The 18,891-nt window shown below is 35.8% G+C and overlaps 1 protein-coding gene across 1 annotated transcript in view; it reads left to right on the top strand.

The window, feature by feature from the left end:
• Nucleotides 1–12,849, top strand: part of BMT2 (base methyltransferase of 25S rRNA 2 homolog) — an 87,494-nt gene extending 74,645 nt beyond the window's left edge. The window contains exon 5 of the mRNA XM_047850181.1: nucleotides 9,623–12,849. Within this exon, the coding sequence (XP_047706137.1) occupies nucleotides 9,623–10,252 (630 nt within the window). The 3' untranslated portion in view covers nucleotides 10,253–12,849. The remainder of the gene's footprint in view (nucleotides 1–9,622) is intronic.
• The last annotated feature ends 6,042 nt before the right edge of the window (nucleotides 12,850–18,891 follow it).

Genomic DNA, 18,891 nt, shown 5'->3' with positions numbered 1-18,891 from the left:
AGGACATTAAAATAGGCTCAGTATGACTGTATCCTATATGTACAAAAAGTTTAGAGACATAGAACATACTTTAAATACCAAATGTAACTTCTAGAGATACATACTATCATACTCTGCCCTCTTGATCTCCTCTTGGCTCTGTAGGCTAAGGGATCATGTGTTCCTTGTACCATGGCCATGTAATAGTATAGTCCATATCACCCAGAAAGGAGCTCATACTCCCTGTCTGGCACCTCAGTTTTTGTGACTACTGTCAGAGTAAATCTCTGTATCACCTGGCTCTGGTGGCCAGTGAAACTTAACACTCACGGGTCCCACAGAACTGTTATCAATGAGGAAATTTCCTAAACAGCTGTCACCCCTAGGGCACAGCAAGAGGCATCAGACCCAGGAGCTCAGTCTTACTGTGAAGGAAGATTATTAGCTAATCACCACAACTGCAGCCTGAGTGGCAGACTTCTGATTGAACACAAGATGTGGCTGACTGTAATCCTTTCCAGAGATTTCTGAGGGTGGGCACTGTCTTTGAGCTCAGTCTCTGCTGTGCTAAGTGCCATGGTCTCCTGGAGGGGAGCTATACACACATCTATTGTGCCAGTTTTTGCAGCTGCCTCCTGGGGAACACCCCTTGATCACGTGGCTCTGGGATGGGGGTAGAGGACTTGCATTCTTGGGTCCCATGAGACCCTGGCAGTTGGAGAGATTGTTCTTGGCAGGTTAGCAGGCTCCCACCCCGAGAGCACTGCACAGACAGCAGACTGAAGCACATTCCCCAATATTTCTGTGAAGGAGACCTCTTTGCTTCTTCTGGGGCTTTAGCCTGGAGACCTGTTTCAGGTTTGGCACACATTTAATGTCAAACAGACCTGCTCTCAAGAAACATAGGCTGAGGATGCCATCTTGTATTCCCCCTCTGCCTTGCTCCACCTCACTACTGTCACCCAGAAAAGACCTTACACACTCATCTGGAGCCCTGATCTCTTTGCCACCCAGGGGATGCCTCCAGATTGCCTGGTTCTCAAGGCCAGAGGGGGCTTACATTTGTGGTCCCACAGGACTGTATATATTTGCATATTTTTAAAACCTGATGCCTGAAGGTCTGGCTTCTAGTCAGCCTGAATCTAGGTGCTGAGATCATCCCCCACCAAGACACTGACAGGTCTTAACACATCCTCAACTACTGGGAGCTATTAAAAATGTAATAGGCTGCTTGGACAAGCATAAAGGTTTGAAAGACAACCAAGATCTGAGGCAGGGTTGAATAACAAGTTTCATCTCCTAACAAGACCACCCCTTCAAGACTGGCTTCAAGAGGCTATCGTGTCATCTGCTATATAGAAACCAACAGAGTCAAGTAAAATGAAGAAAGAGAGGAATACATTCCAAATGGAAAAAAACAAGTTACAAGTACAGGAGGAAAAAATTAATGAAATGGAGATAAGTAATTTGGATTCATTGTCAAGTAAAGTAATGGTCATGAAGATGCTCACCAAACTGGGGAGAAGAATGAATTAACACAGTGAGAACTTCAACAAAGAGACAGAAAATATTAGAAGGTACCAAGTAGAAGTCAGCTTTAGAATATAAATACGGAATTAAAAAATACACCAGAGGCATTCAACATGAGACTAGAAGTAGCAGAAGCATCAATCAACTTGAAGACAAGGCAGTGGAACTCACACATTCAGAGCAGCATAAAGAAAAAGAATGAAAAAAGGAGATAATATTAAAAGCAACAAGAGAAAAACAACTTACTACATACAAATGAACTCCCTTAAGTCAAGTCTATAAGCAGATTTTCCAGCAGGAACTTTGCAGGCCAGATGGGTGTAGCATTTTATATTCACGGGACTGAAAGAAAAAATATTGCCACCCAAGGACTTTACCTGGCAAAGTTACCATTCAGAAGTGGAGAAACTATTACAACACTGATGAAAAAATTGGAGACGACACATACGTTGGGAGAGCAAATATTGTTTAAACATCTATACTACCAAGAGCAATCTACACATTTAACGTAATCCCTGTCAAAATACCAACAGCATTTTTTCATGGAACTAGAACAAAGACCCCTAAAATTGTACAGAACCACAAAAGACCTGAATAGCTAAAGCAGTCTTGAAAAATAAAAATAAAACTGGAAGTATCAAAATTCCAGCTTCAGGTTATAGTCGAAAGCTGTAGTAATCCAAACAGTGATGTACTGGCATATAAACATAGACACTCAGATTAACAGAATACAATAGAAAAACTAGAAATAAACCCACAATTATGTCAATTATTCTTTGACAAAGATGGAATGAATATCCAATGGGAAAAAAAGTCTCTTCAGCAAATAACATTTGGAAAATTGGAAAATTACATGCAAAAGAATAAAACTAGACAACTTTCTCATTATACACAAAAATAAACTCGAAATGGATTAAAAACCAAAATGTGATACCTGAAACCATAATTAAGTCCTAGAAAAGACTATAAGTAGTAATTTCTCTTATGACATCAGCCATAATAACATTTTTCTAGATTGGTCTCCTAAGGCAAGAGAAACAAAAGCAAAGGTAAACCATTAGGACTACATCAAAATATAAAGCTTCTGCACAGTGAAGGAAACAATCAACAAAACTAAAAGACAACCTACTGAATGGGAGAAGATATTTTGCAACAGACAAATTCCATTAATGGTTAGTACTCAAAATATAAAACTTATACAACTCAACACCCAAAAAGTAACCCAGTCAAAAAATGTGCAAAAGGTATGAACAAACACTTCTCCAAGAAGACATACAGATGACCAACAGACACATCAAAAGATGCTCAACATCACTTACAAGGCAAATGCAAATCAAAACTACAATGAGCTATCACCTCACACCTGTCAGAATAAATTGTGGAAGCAGCTCAAGTGTCCATCAATAGGTGAATGGTCAAAGTGGTGTGTGTATGTTTGTGTGTATACATACACACACACATACATACATACAATAGAATATTAGCCATAAAAAATGAAATCTTGCCACTTGCAACAGTGTGCATGGAGCTAGCCAGAGAAAGACAGTGCTAATGCAAAATAAACCAGTCAGAGAAAGACAAGTACCATATGATCTCACTCTTATGTGGAATAAGAAACAAATGAGCAAAGGAGGAAAAAAAGAGAGAAAGAGAGAGAAAGCAACAAACCTAGAAACAGACTCTTAACCATAGAGAACTGACAGTTGTCAGAGAGGAGGTAGATAGATAGGCAAAATAGGTGATGGGGATTAAAGAGCCACTTATGAAAAAAATAAATCATTTTGGGGATAATTGAGGATATTTGGGTATGTACTGCATATTAAAATCAACAGTAAATGTCTAGGTGTGAATGGGAAAAAAAGGGAGAAAGGGAGTTTTCCAGACCAACAAAGCTAAAGGAGTTCATCACCACTTACCTGGCCCTTGAAGTTATGTTAAAAGAACTTCTTTAAGCTGAAAATAAAGAGCACTAATTAGTATTTTAAAAATATGAAAGAATAAAGCTCACTGGAAAGGTTAACATATAGTAAACATAATAGTTTAGTCACTTATAAAGTATGAAGATTAAAAGACAAAAATGGTAAAAAATAAATAAATAAGTGTGATTATAATAGTTAAAGGGCACACAAGATTTAAAGATACAAAATGTGGTATGAAAATGTAAAACATGGGGATGAGTAATAATCATGTTAAGCTTCACAATGGGATCAACCTTAAGTTGTCAACTTAAAATAGACTCTTAGAGATCTGAGTTGCTATATGTAATCTCATAGTAACCACAAAACAAAAATTTATGCTAAATATACGAAAGAGAAAGGAAAATAAGCATACCACTAAGAAAGTCATCAAACCACAAAGGAAGAGAGCAAAAGAAGAAACCAACAGAGTAGAACTACAGAAAACCAGAAAATAATTATCAAAATGGAAATAAGCACACACCTATCAATAATTACTTCAAATGTAAATGTACCAACTTCTCTAGTAAAAAGACAGATTGGCTGAATGGATAAAAAAAAAACACTCTAATAAAAGGCAGAGACTGTCAAATTGAGTAAGAAAATGAAACAACAAAAACAATGGCCAAATATATTCTGTCTGTAAGAAATGCACTTCAGGGGTGCGTGGGTAGTTCATTTGCTTAAGCCTCCAGCTTTTGATTTCCACTTAGGTCATGATCTCATGGTTTGTGAGTTCAAGCCCTGCATTGGGCTCTGCTCTGGCAGTACAGAGCCTGTTTGGGATTCTCTCCCTTCCTCTCTCTCTCTCTCTCTCTCTCTGCCTTTCCCCCTGAGCTCTATCTCAAAATAAATAAAACTTTAAAAAATGCACTTATAAACATACAAATAGATTGAGAGGCTAAACAAAAAGAAAGTTCATGTGGCTACATTATAATCAGACAAAGCAAATGACAGAGCAAAGATTACCAGCAATAAAGACGTTATTTCAGAATAATAAAAAGGTCAACTCATCAAGAGTACAGAATAATCCTAAACATTCATGTACCTAAAAACAGCTTAAATACATAAACCAAAAACTGATAAAATAGCAAGGAGAAACAGACATTTATAAAATTATAGTGAGGTATTAATACCCCTGTCTCAATAATTGATATAAAAATTACAGCATCAAAGAAGAACCCATCAGGGAAATTAGAGTATATTTTGGAATGAAGAGAAATAAAAACTTAAGAGATCAGACTGCGTATAATGTCACTAAATCACTGAAGCACTACGTAGGGGAAAATTATAGCCCTGTACACCTTTATTAGAAAATAGCAAAGGTTTCATAGCAATGACAACAAATTTCCAACCAGAAACAGACAAAAAAGGCACACTAAATTCCAAGTATGAAAAAGAAAACCAAGTTATCAGAGCAGACATCAAGGAGATAGAAAACTTGGAGATAAACACCTTGGAAAATTGATAAAAGGAAAAGCTAGCTCTTTGAGAAGTGATAAACCACTAAAACCACACAGAAGTATGTTTCACTTTGAGAAGTGATAAACCACAAAATAGATAAACCACTAGCCATACTAAGAAAAAGAAGTTATATCATTACTGATTTTACCAATATTAAGAGGATAAAAAGATATTGTTAACAATTTTATGCCAATAAATTCCACAACTTAAATGAAATGGAAAAATTCCCTGCAAGACATACTACCAAAGTTTATTCATGAAGAAATAAATAACCTGAACGGCCCTAAATGCATTAAAGAAATTTAAATAGACAGTTAAAAACTTGTCCAAAAAAGAAAATTTCAGGCCTACATCGCTTCACTGGTAAAATCAACTAACAGTAAGGAAGAAATACCAATTCTACACAAACTCTTTCATAAAATTGAAATGGATGGTATATTACCCAACATCTTCTAAAAGGCCAGAGACTTTCTTTATGAACATACATGCAAAGTGTTCTATACAAAGTTATAGCATGTTGAATGCAACTATATTTCAAAGCAGGTAATGTATCATGACCAAGTTTTGTTTGCAAGATTGGTGTAACTTCAAAAAACTATTTTTTCACCTTAGCACACTAATAAAGATCTCAATAGACATAGGAAAAACATTTGATAAAAATCCAAACATTCTTTCCTTATGAAAACTCTCAGAAGGAATTCAACTGAATTCCATCACCCTGGTAAAGGCTGTCTGAAAAACCTACAGCTAACATCATACTTAATAATAAAACAAAAATGCTTTCCCCACTAGAACAAGGAAAGAATACGTACATTCGCCACTTCTATATAGCATTCTCTGTAAATTCTACCCAGTGCAATAGAGACAGAAAAAAAAAAAGCAGTAATAGGCATCAAGATTGGAAAGAACTAAAACTGTATTTATTCATGCATGACATTGAACATATATTATTCTATGGAATCTAGAGAGAAGCCAATAGAATAAATGAGTTTAGCAGAGTTGCAAGATAAAAGATCAATATACAAGAGTCAACTGTGTGTATACACACGCAAACTTACCTACACACACTAGCCACAATCAATTAGAAATTAAACATAATACCATCTACAATAGCATCAAAAATATGAAATACTTAACATATTTATATAAAATATTTCACATAAAGCTGATAAAAGATGGGAGAAAACCTATATATTGCAAACTATAAGTTATTTTAATGTTTTTAATGTTTAATTTTGAAAGAGAGAAAATGATTGGGGGAGGGGCAGAGAGAGAGACACACAGAATCTGAAACAGGCTCCAAGCTCCAAGTTGTCAGCACAGAGCCAGCCCTGGGGCTCGAACTCATGAACTATGAGATCATGACCTGAGCCAAAGTGGGATGCTTAACTGACTGAGGCACCCAAGCACCCCAAAAACTGTTCATTATTGAGAGAAATTAAAGAAGACCTAAGTAGAGAAATAGACCATGTTTATTCATGGAAGAACTCAATATTGTAAATACGTCAGTTTTCTCAATACCTATTCATAGATTCAGGGCAATCTTGATCAAAATCCTAGCAGGCTTTTTTGTAAAAGTTGAAAAACTTACTCTAAAATTTGTGAGGAAATTCAAAGAACCTAGAATAGCTAAAACAACTTTTTAAAAGGACAGTGTTTGAGAGTAACACTACCTGACTTCAAAATTTTAAAGGTACAGTAATGAAAACACTGCAGTATTGGTGTCGAGAGTATCAATGAAGTATAAGAGAGGGCCCACAAATAAGACCAAATTTATGGACTACTAATTTTCAACCCAGATGGAAAAGATAGCCTTTTCAACAAATGGTTGGAAAAACTGAATATCCATATACAAAAGAAAAAACTTTAGTCCATACCTCACACCATATACAAAAATAAACTCAGATTATGTACTTCAATGTGAAACATACAGCTATAGAAGTTTCAGAAGAAAACATTGAAAAAAAAAACTTCCTAATGTTGGGTCAGGAAAAATTTCTTAGATATGACACCAAAAATAGTCCATTATTAAGGAATAAATTATAAATTGGTCTTCATCACAATGTAAAATGTTTCCTCTTCAAAGACATTGTTAAAAGAACAAAAGATAGCCACAATCTGAGAGTATTTTTTTAAATATGAAATTTATAGTCAAATTGGTTTCCATACAACAATCAACAAAACTAAAAGGCAACCAATGGAATGGGAAAAGATATTCGCAAATGACATATCGGACAAAGGGCTAGTATCCAAAATCTATAAAGAGCTCACCAAACTCCACACCTGAAAAACAAATAGTCCAGTGAAGAAATGGGCAGAAGACACGAAGAGACACTTCTCTAAAGAAGACATCCAGATGGCCAACAGGCACATGAGAAGATGCTCAACATCGCTCCTCATCAGGGAAATACAAATCAAAACCACCCTCAGATATCACCTCACGCCAGTCAGAGTGGCTAAAATGAACAAGTCAGGAGACTGTAGATGCTGGAGAGGATGTGGAGAAACGGGAACCCTCTTGCACTGTTGGTGGGAATGCAGACTGGTGCAGTCACTGTGGAAAACAGTGTGGAGGTTCATCAAAAAATTAAAAATAGATCTACCCTGTGAACCAACAATAGCACTGCTAGGAATTTACCTGAGAGTATTTTCAAGTCCTACATCTGATTAAGAACTCGTGTCCAGAATAACGAACTCTCAGAACTAATAAAACAGGTTTGTTTGTTTTTAAAATGTAAAGCAACCCAATTATTAAGTGAGCAAAAGATTTAAATAAACACTTGACCAAAGAAGATATCCAGATGGCAAATAAGTACATGTAAAGAAGATAAATATCACTACCTATTAAGAAAATGCAAGTTAAAACCACAGTATACCACTACACACCTCTGTTACAATGATTTTAAAGTGTAAAAGGCTAGCTATCCCAGGTGTTGGTGAGTATTTGGAGGAACTGGAACTCCCATACACTCCTGGTGGGAATGAAAAACTGTTTAACTACTTTTGAAAACAGTTTTGGAGTTTCTTTAAAAGTTAAACATACACCTACTAGTATATGATCCAGCCACGCCTTTCCTGGATACTTACTCCAGAGAAATGAAAGCATGTCCATTGAAAGTCAAACAGGAATATTCGTAGCAGCTTAAGTTAGAATAGCCACAAGTTAGAAATAGCCCAGATGTACATAAACAGTATGTGAACAAACTGTGATATATTCTTAATGCAGTAGCATACCTTACAGCAATTCAAAAGGAACTGTCAATACATGTAAAACAGTGGATGAATCTCAAGAAAATTGTACTAGGTGAAAGAAGCGAGACAAATCAACAATACATTATTGTGTCTTATTCCATTTATATAAAATTCTATGAAATACAAACTATAGTGATAGAAATCACATGAATGATTGCCTAGTGGTGAAGAAGAACAGGAAGGGTACAAGGCAGGGATTATAAAGGCTCATGAGGAAGCTTTCAGGAGGTGTTAGGTCTATTCATTAACTTAATTGTGGAATGGTTTCATGAATGTTTAAATGTCAAAAACTTATCAATGAGTACCTTTTAAATATGCTTGTGCATCAGTTAATACTTGTTTGTACACCAGTTATACTTCAGTAAATAGCAAATCGAAGAAAAACATACATCTTTTTCTGTGTAATAGAACTTTACAACTCACTTTGCCTAATCTGTAGTGCACATACATGACCGGCTTGTCCAGCTACTAGCAAGAATAAGGCACTAAACTATTCTATGAAAAGGGCAACTAATTTTTATCTAATTTTAAATTTTTTTTTTTAATTTTTTTTTTCAACGTTTATTTATTTTTGGGACAGAGAGAGACAGAGCATGAACAGGGGAGGGGCAGAGAGAGAGGGAGACACAGAATCAGAAACAGGCTCCAGGCTCTGAGCCATCAGCCCAGAGCCCGACGCGGGGCTCGAACTCACGGACCGCGAGATCGTGACCTGGCTGAAGTCGGACGCTTAACCGACTGTGCCACCCAGGCGCCCCTCTAATTTTAAATTTTTATTCTGGGTCATTTTCATGGAGTTGTAGTATTCAGCAAATTATGCAGTGCTGTTTATTCCCTTAGTTGTGGTGTTTCCATGGTCATTGAAGTTAATTTTAATGTGTTGTTTTAAACCAGGTATTAACTTTTTGATAGAATAAATGTAATAATTAAAATTACTTTTAAGGTAGCTAATGGTTTCAATGACATTTTTCATTATTTCAAAGGTTTTGGTGTTCTTCTTTTACCAACTTATAATGCCCCTTTCTTTTATTATTCTCTTTGATGTCCTTGATTCATCTTTATTTCATGGTATTTCTTGTTTAAAGTTTTTACATTGACCTGTTTTTGATAACTGTAAATGTTGAAGTGAATGTAAATATGATTAAGTTTAGATAAATCATTCCTGTAAACTCTTACGCAAATTAAATTTCAAATTGTTCAACAGAAATATTTAGTTTTTTAATGATGAATACAAGTTCTCCAGGCTTGATTACTCTTCAAGATTATTGTGAGTAAAAGTTTAGGTTCAGTGTCTGTACAAGTGGAATAATTTAGAAGGGAAAGGTTCAAAAGTAAAGGTTGGATTATGTAGAAATGCTGTGAAATAGTTCGTTGTAAAATCTGTGTAATAGGATGGAAGTCATTTTCAAATTCTTAATGAGTCCTTTTTTCCCTTTCTGCAGAGTGTATATAAATGTGACTTCCTGAACTTGCAGCTTCAGCAGCCACTCCAGCTTGCACAGGATGCTATAGATGCCTTTTTAAAGCAGCTGAAAAACCCTATTGATTCTCTTCCTGGAGAACTTTTCCATGTGGTTGTTTTCTCTCTCCTTCTTTCTTATTTTCCATCACCTTACCAACGATGGATTTGCTGCAAGAAAGCCCATGAACTGTTAGTGTTAAATGGTTTATTGCTTATCATCACACCTGATTCCTCCCATCAGAACCGTCATGCTATGATGATGAAAAGCTGGAAGATTGCTATAGAATCCCTGGGCTTTAAACGTTTCAAGTATTCAAAGTTTTCACATATGCATTTGATGGCATTTAGAAAAATCTCCCTAAAGACCACAAGTGACTTGGTTAGTAGGAACTACCCAGGAATGTTATATATTCCTCAAGATTTCAACAGTATAGAAGAGGAGGAATATTCTAACCCTTCGTGCTACGTTCGATCAGATATAGAAGATGAACAACTAGCATATGGTTTCACAGAGCTCCCTGATGCTCCATATGACTCAGATTCTGGAGAAAGTCAAGCCAGCTCTATTCCTTTCTATGAGCTAGAAGATCCCATATTACTTTTAAGTTAATATCAAAGTAAAAGGCCCTTTCAGTCCAGACTCCTAAACTAATTGCTTACACTAATCAGAAATACTAACACGAACTCAGTACTTAAAACCTGGTTTGCATAGAAAAAATGCAAAGGTTTACAGAGTTTGCTATTTTTTTCTACTTCTGGATTTTAAAATTTATTCTTATATAGAAAGCTTAAAGTTTCATGCAGAGTGACTCCTGTCATAGCAGAAACCACTGTTACTTTAGCATTTAGCACTAAGATATCATAGAAAGGTACCTTTTTTTCTTTAGTGCTATTATGAAAAATGAAGCGTAACTTGCTATGTATTTTCCCTTTTTTAATCTTTTCAGTGTTGACTTTAAACCATTGCAATGAGAAAAGATATGTAGAAAGCTGTAGCTTGCACTTTGATGACTCACAAGTTAAATGTGACACAGATAGATTGGTTTAGTTGTTTTGTGATGCACTTACTCTCTTTTCTAGCTAAATTGTTATCTGTTACAGAAAGCCATTTTCTGTTCAGTTTTGTCTGATGACCAGCATTTCTTCAACTTTTTAGAATTCATCTTTTTTTTCCTCTCTCTCTTTTGCTCATTTGGCAGCAGACACTTGGGGAAAGATTTCTAATCTTTCTAGTCCCCCAAGTATTTCTAATCCCCCAAGTATTCTAAATCCATTAGTACAAGACAATAAACACCATTGCCAAAGTAGAATGTTCATATCTTTCATATTGATTTAGGCCTTGGTGTTAAGTGTATCTAACTGTGAGAATTCACTCTTTTTTTAATTTAGGTTTCATTTCCAGAATTTTCTATTTAAGCAAGGGACAATACTCAATCCTGACCTGAAACACCTTGGTGAAAGGGTTTGCACTTGTCAGAGTTTATGTTCTGTCTAGACCAGCCATGTTAGGGTCCTCACCTTTCCATTAAGGAGGTGTGCTGCACTACTAGTCTGGAATTACATAGAAAAATTCTACATTAACCCTCTGCTAGTGAGCTCATAACATGGTTTTGACCTTTCGGTATTCTAATTTCTATCAGAATTCTAGCAGAAAATTTTCTTTGAATACATAAACCATTAGTTGGCTGTGGGAATTTTCCCTTTCCACAATAAGTGACTTTCTGTGTTTCTGAATCAGAAGCAAGTGATTAAGGAGAAAATTATGTCCAAACAAGACAAGATTAGTTTAAATAGCTGAGAACATTTAGTCCACATTGTCTTGTCAGCCAGCAATTGTCATGTAAACTATCATTTTTAAGAGTGCCACTGTGTGGATTTTTTTTCAAGTGGTTGATACATTAAAATTACCTCATACTGAGGTTTTTGCACTGAAATATCACAGTTTCAGAATTCATGGTTAATGTTGTGTGTGTGTGTGTGTGTGTGTGTGTGTGTGTATTTTTAAAGGAAACTTGCATTTTCAATAGTTGATCCTAAATTTCATAAACTGCACTTCTTTGGTAAAACTGACGTTTTGTGCTTATTGTGAGTTGCCGTAGTTAACTTTGAATGTCAAACTTTATTTAGAAATACAAAATTTACCCTTTAAGATATAAATGATTGCGTATATATGCCCAATATTTCAAATTAAATTTCACATTCTAAATTAATGAAAGTTACAGGATTGTAATTCACCTACGAAGGTCAGTTGACTAAATGTAATATCGATTACTCAAATATGCGAGAAATAACATGAAATGTTTCATTTACTTTCAGTAGCTTAAGAGTCAATAATTAGGATTGACTTTTCTTTCCAATTAAGCACTATGAGTCACATCTTGTAGCTCCCACAAAAGAAGGAAAAAAAAAACAGCGTTAAGGTAACACAAAACTGTGTTTTGGTAGTACCTCTTTTACCATACTGCCCATTTCCTTTGGTTTGGCTAAATACTGTCTTAAGGGCAAAGAAAACAATGTATCTCATTAAAGTGCTTTGAAAGTAAATGACAACATTGGTTTTGAGAGGCTGGTGTAAGTATGACCTTGGAGTCAGCCTTTGTGTTACAGCTAAAATGTTGGTGCTATAAATTCCTCTGATTGTTTACAGATGTTGATTCTGCTTATGCTCCAAAGTGTGCATGATGTATTTTAAGTAGTACTTTAAAGAAAAGTCTGTTTATAAAACCTACTCCCACTTAGTATAAATTTGTTTGGATTTATAAATATCATTTGTTACTGTAAATTCAGCTTCAAATTAGGTTGGTACAGAATTTAAACTAATACATTTTCCACCAAAGCCAATTAACGTTTAAGTGTTAAAATATAAGCAGTCCTGCGGCTTGCTGCCAGATTGTATATGTAATGAGAGGAGACGTTAACAGAGCCTTCTAATACTGTATTGGTACTCTCAAGAATGATTTCATTTGGATACAAGTTTTAAGGGGTCTCCTGTCTCACAACAGGAGTCTCCAAAAGAATTTGGAGTTTCAAAAATAAATGATCATTTGGTTAGATTCTTCAGGATCATGACTAGATCAAAAGTGGTTTATATCATAGTTGCCAAACAGTGGGAGGTGGCATACCTGAAAAATGTATGTTTGTGTTTGTTGTATTTTTTCACCTTTTGTGAACAAAGCACATTTATTAAAAATTTTAAATTTTCTAATATTCATTGTGTACTGCTTGTAACCGGAAAATTTTGTGGTCTTTGACCCATCTTACTAAACGATTTTGGAATTGGGATGCAGTTTAGAATCTGAATCACATCTGCAATTTTCCAGCTGCATTCATCTACCCAAATTTCTTAATTCCATAAATTCATTCACCAAGATCCAGAAAGTCAATTGACTACCAGATTGATAAGCAGCATGACAATACATGACAAACAAGTATTAACAAGCATAAATTCTAGTTCATTTTATGTCTACTTTCCTTGAAAATTAATGATTATATGAGAAAGAAGTGTATTCGTTATTTTTGTGCAGCAAATGGCTTTCTCATGAGATCAAACAGTTCTTTATGGAACAAATATTTGAAATCTACACAGTATGCTGAGGAAACATCAGGATTGGGGTTGTCACAGTCCCCTGTTTCTGTGGAATTTATGATCTAATGGAGAAGAAAAGCATTCTACATGGGGTTAATACCTCCATCTAGGAATGATTGCCTACTGATAGATCTTTGACCCTCCTCAAGTCCCTTAATTTGTTTGCCAAAAATGGAACAAAATACAAGAAAGTTTTAAACACAACTGTATAACACAGTACAAACACAATGCAGATAAGAGGGCTATATTGTTCATCTCTCTAGAGAAGTGCAAGCTACAAACCAATTCTCTGATGGTAAAAGGCAGGTAAAAAAGGGGGGTGAATCAAGCTTTTACTTCATTTCCCCACATTTTTCTGAGCACAGTGCTACAATGGTATTCCTCTTCAAGGGCCCACACACTAACATTTGGTTCCTTTTAGGTGTTACAAATTGTTAGATGATAGCAAAGGTGGAGACAAAATTTTCTTAATTACTAGTCCAAAACCCAATGTTTTTACAAAGAATGTTCATATTATGAAAATTTGATATTTAACTTCAGTAACCTCCATGATGGTTCACAATAAAAATTTCATATCCACAATCCACTACCAATGAAAAGTTCCCCAAGATTATTAGTGGTGGCCTATGTTACACAATACTCCATAAAAAAGCTACAATAGCTAACAATTTCATTAAGGAACTCTATTATAGAAGGAAGGAAATACTGGGTTTTCTAAGTCCTATTTTTCTTATTGGAGGAACTCATAATTGAGAAGGCTTTATCCTAAACTTTGATTCGAATGTTTTAGCCTAAATTTAACAATGAGTTCAGTAGTTTTGTATGCATTTTTTCAACTAGAAATCTACATCTGGCACTGTTGAGTGGTAACTTTTGGTCAACATCAGTAAGTGTTCGACTTTGTATTTCCGTAACACTTGTTCAATGAATAGAAAGCTATTCTGCTTTTTGCAATATAAAACACTGGTTATTAATGTCACTGATGTTTATAGTAATCAGAAACATTGACTATTTTGTCATAGATTTTAACTATTTCTAAGATTGGATCCTTCGGTAGTACCAAGATCATACATATTTGTGTGTTTCCTAAATTAAAGTAAAATCCAAAGAATTCGGTCATAGATACTGGCTGCAGATTTGTTTCTTGAATTTGTTATAAATAGAGGGCTATAAAACAAACTTGTTACTATTACTAGATTAGAATGCCCATGTAAACCATAAAAAATGGTACTGAGCCTTGCTCAAAAGACAATGCCAATAGTATTTCCTAAACCCAGGCCTATATGCAGCTCTTTAGGGAAAAAAGCCAGGCGAATATACTTGCATACTTTGTGTATAGGTCTTAACTACTGAAGGCAGTCACAAACAAGTAAATCCTTTAGTAGTGCCTAATATTCTATAGTTCTCTCAGCTGGTGTGGAGAAATCAGGTATCTAGAAGACTAAAATGATTTGTGGACACATTTTTTATAAAGCTATTGTAGAATCCACATCTAAGTCCTTTATATTTGTTCCCTACACCTACATCTACGAATCCTTTCTACAGCTAATGCTACACTTTAGCTACGCCTGTTGTACCCAGGAAGAAGGATACAAACGTGGCCAAGGCCAGTATTTAGTTCTTCAAACTCCTGTAACACATGACTGGATGACAGAGTCTACAGAGACAGGTTAAATGTAAAAAATAAAGTCAGCAAAAAGGACCAGTCTCCCAACTGCCATAGGCCTTTTCATTAGGAATCCAACAATTAATGTGTTTGTCAAAGGCAAGGATGGATGAACCATTCCCTGGAAATAAGGTAGATGGATGATTTCTGGGAAGAGGAGAGGTAGGCAGACCAAATTCCTGGAGCCTTCCTGCAAGAAAAAAGATGCTTCCTTAAACAGTCTGTTTCCTTAAACAGACCTGAGACAAAAGAGGGGCTCTGTATGGCTTGGCTATAAAAACGGACCCTTATGTTTTCTAAACTCACTGAAGCATTAGCACAGATTAACATTCCAGAGAGATTACTGTGGAAACAATAAGGACCTGGAAATTTCAGAGTAAGAAGAAAACATTTCGACAGGAAAGGTGATCTTTTGGAGCTTGTCTAACCACAAGTATTACCAAGACAGGGGACCCTGGTGGCCTGGAGAATGGTTCCAGCTGGAATAAGCAGCTATGGAATGGGAGTTAGGAGGTGATAAATCATCTCTTCGCTAGTGACTGGACACACAAAAACTGCTAACATCAATTTTATACTTCAAAAAGTCAAAAGATATTTTTTAATGAACAAATGTTTTTCTCCCTAAAAGTTCTCAAGTGTAAAAAAGGAACAACATTTTAACATCACTCGTGTAGAGATAGTATTATGAACAAATATAGGTAGATGATAATAACTTCTATAATTTCACTTCCCAAAGAACGTGAAATTTAGAAGAGAGCGAGCTCAGATCTTGTAAAAGCTCATTTTAGATTGTATACGGTATTACTTAGGAAATAGAGTTGTTTTTGAGTAATGAATTTTCACTGATCAACTGGACCTTATGGTCCCTTTTACTAACTATGAGGATTATTTGTGAAATAGCTAGTTCAAGTTAGCGATACAGTTTGTAGCAGTGATTAAAAGCCAAGTTTTTTTACCATTCACTCAAATACAGATTCATTAGTTGAGGCCTAATTACTGCACTATTACACTGGACTAGGTACTGTAAGGAATAGATGCCTGTTGTGCTCTTCAGGGCTGACAGTGTAACTTAAAAAAAAAAAAAAAAAAAAAAAAAGGTAAGTGCATTAGCTTTAATAGGAGGCAACAAAAAATTGCACAATAGCATACTGCATGGCAGCATATGGTGGTACCTATCAATGAAACCTGTTCACATGACCTTTTGGCACAATGTTCATAACCAATCTAGATGCAATTTACTCAAATATGGATATCCCTCATCATGCAAGTGCCAAATGGCAATAATGTTGCCCCTTCCCGCCACTCCAAGTCAGCTTCCAACATTGCTCTCCTTAACCTTCTATGATAAAGCCCCAGGGGAAGAGGGGTTGGGGTTTGGAGAACAATCCTGTACCCATCCTTGCACCAGCTAGTCCCTCTACCTGGAATTTCTTCCTTTTATATTGGATTTGTAGGACTAGTTCATTTTTGTTATTAAGATCTTGGCTTACACGTCACCTCCTCAAGGTGTCCTTCCCAGTCCAGATAATCAAGTAGTCTCTTCACATCACTGTAAAGCCTCTGCATAACTAATTATCTGAAGGTTATCTTTTTCCTTGTCTGTATATATGGGCAAGTCCCTCATCTATTCTATATCTTCAGCCTAGCAAAGTGCCTTGCAACAAAGCAGGTGATCAATAAATACTTGCAAACGAATTCATCTTACCTTATAAAATGCAACGGAGAGGACAGGGGACCATGGCTGATGGTTAGTTCATGAAGCTTATGGGGTGATTTGTTTCGGTTATTTTATTAATGTATTCTCAAAATCAGGATGTAGGTCAGTTTATACTTTAGAGAAGTCTGAATTGGCTTATATAAAATATTACTTACATCGATATGTAGTGATTTGGAGCCATATAATTTTTCTCCCCTCTACTTACTCCTATCCATTTAAATTTGTTCTATCTTAACCTCAGATACTACTTTCTTACCATGCCCGTGACAGTGCTATCCAATCCCTACCTCCCTCTCATTGCCAATGAAAGAATTTAAGTTTGTAGACAATCATTAGCTACTACATCTAAGGAAGACTGAACTTATTGACCTCTTTGGTTCCCCAAGAAATGTAGCACTCCAGCAGTTTCTTAATTCATGTAAGGGAAACATTATTCCAACTACTTTCCAGATAGGTTCCTACCAGTAACTACTATGAGATTTGGGGCAAATTCTTCCCAGGACCTGTTTCTTAATCTACAAAATTCATTTGCAGGGTTACTCATAGATTTCTAAAGTATCTGTAAAACAAATAACACAATCTTGTCACATAGGATAATACAACACGTAGTTTCTATTATTTTTTTTTAGCAAACAGCCATCAATAACCCTGTTTCTATTTTCTTCGTCCTGACTATACTGTGCTTTCCATGCACACTGACCATTTCATCTCCACCATCACCACCAACTGAAAATCCGTGCTATCTACTCCTTCAGCTCATACTAAGTTAAATAGTGTTCAATTTTCTCATCTTTGATTTTCTCCCGAACGAATTCCCAGGAAAGGACATATAAGGCACCCAAACCATTACAACCTACCCTGCAAGATTTCATTGGAAACTACAAAAGAAATCTCAACACAAGATTGTCTCGTCTCTCCAAAAGATGAATACAAATGTGTAACCACTGCTTCAGTATGTTTGATTCAGCTATCTTATTAATCATGAAAGAGTTTCCATGAAGGACAACAGTTAATATGAAGTAGTTATTGGTTCACAAACCTCTTGAGAGCTTTCTGGATGTAATCTGAAACAGGCCCTGGATGTGAAGGGCAGGGAGAGACCAGAGAAAGAGGCCACTCCAGCCTGGTAGGTGGCAGTTTTAATAAGCAAAGAGAGCTTCTATATAAGGTTTGTCGTGGGCAGCAGAAAGACAAATGGATCCCTGCACTGGCTCATTACATCTTCAAAGCTTATAAAAGGCCTTAACTGGGTTCAGTAATGTGTATCATTCAGGTGTTCTCAATACCACATCCTTATGTCAAGGCTATGTCCTTGCAGCAGCCTCTGGGAGCAGGAAAGGCAAGCAGAACCCACATTCCAAGGACAGGGGAACGTGGGAAGAGTCTCTGATCACCCAGACCCTGTTCATGGGTCAAGTGGCAGTCATATTTTTTTGATGACCTTCTCCAACAGGAATATAACCCATTTTACTTAAGCGTAGGAAGAGATTAGGATTGTTTCATCAAGTGGGAAGAAAACCCTTGAAACATAGTACAGTTTCTCAAATTCTGACTTCTCTAGCTCCACAAAAGCACACCTCCTATTGCTTCTATCACATTCCAAGTTATGCATATAAGCTCTTCCATGGGAATACTTGTCTGAATCCATCCACTAAAGTTTGACATTACAAAGGCCTTGAACAAAAGAACAGATTGGAGACTTGACAATAATAGTCTAGAAAACTATAACAATAGCAACAGAAAAGACACATTTTTTAAAAAGTACCATTATTCTAAACAAAGTCCTTTCAATAGTCATGATAATAAGCATCATTTATTAAGCAACTATTATGTATAACCTGAGTTGCCTAATCAATGTGGATGTCTGAAGCAGTATATGTTTTTGAAGCTAGTTCCACAAAAGCTGGGCACAAAATTGAATAAAATATGCTTATGTTAAGTGTTTGCATTACACTGTTGTAGGTATTCTTTTATGTATTGAGTTCTGATCCCCAGCTAAATCAGATCATGCCTTCAGGAGGCTTCCATCTAGTAAGAAAAACAACACAGATACACGAAAATTGTAATGGTAAAAAAAGGGATGTCACAAAGAAATTGAAAAGGGAGTCAAATAATTTCTCCTTTAAGAAGGCATGAGAACCAGAGTATTACAGGTGAGTTTTATCAACTTCTGGGAGAAAGTTTTTTCCTACAATTTATTTCAAAGCATTGAAAAAAAAAAAATGAAAAAGAAAAAGGGAACTTCGAGCTAGAATTGATTCAAACTTGGAAAGCACACAA

The sequence above is a fragment of the Prionailurus viverrinus genome, chromosome A2 (assembly GCF_022837055.1).
Source record: "Prionailurus viverrinus isolate Anna chromosome A2, UM_Priviv_1.0, whole genome shotgun sequence".
Lineage (NCBI taxonomy): Eukaryota > Metazoa > Chordata > Mammalia > Carnivora > Felidae > Prionailurus > Prionailurus viverrinus.
The sequence above is the reverse complement of the archived record's forward strand: the minus strand, read 5'-3'. Positions and strand labels throughout refer to the sequence as shown.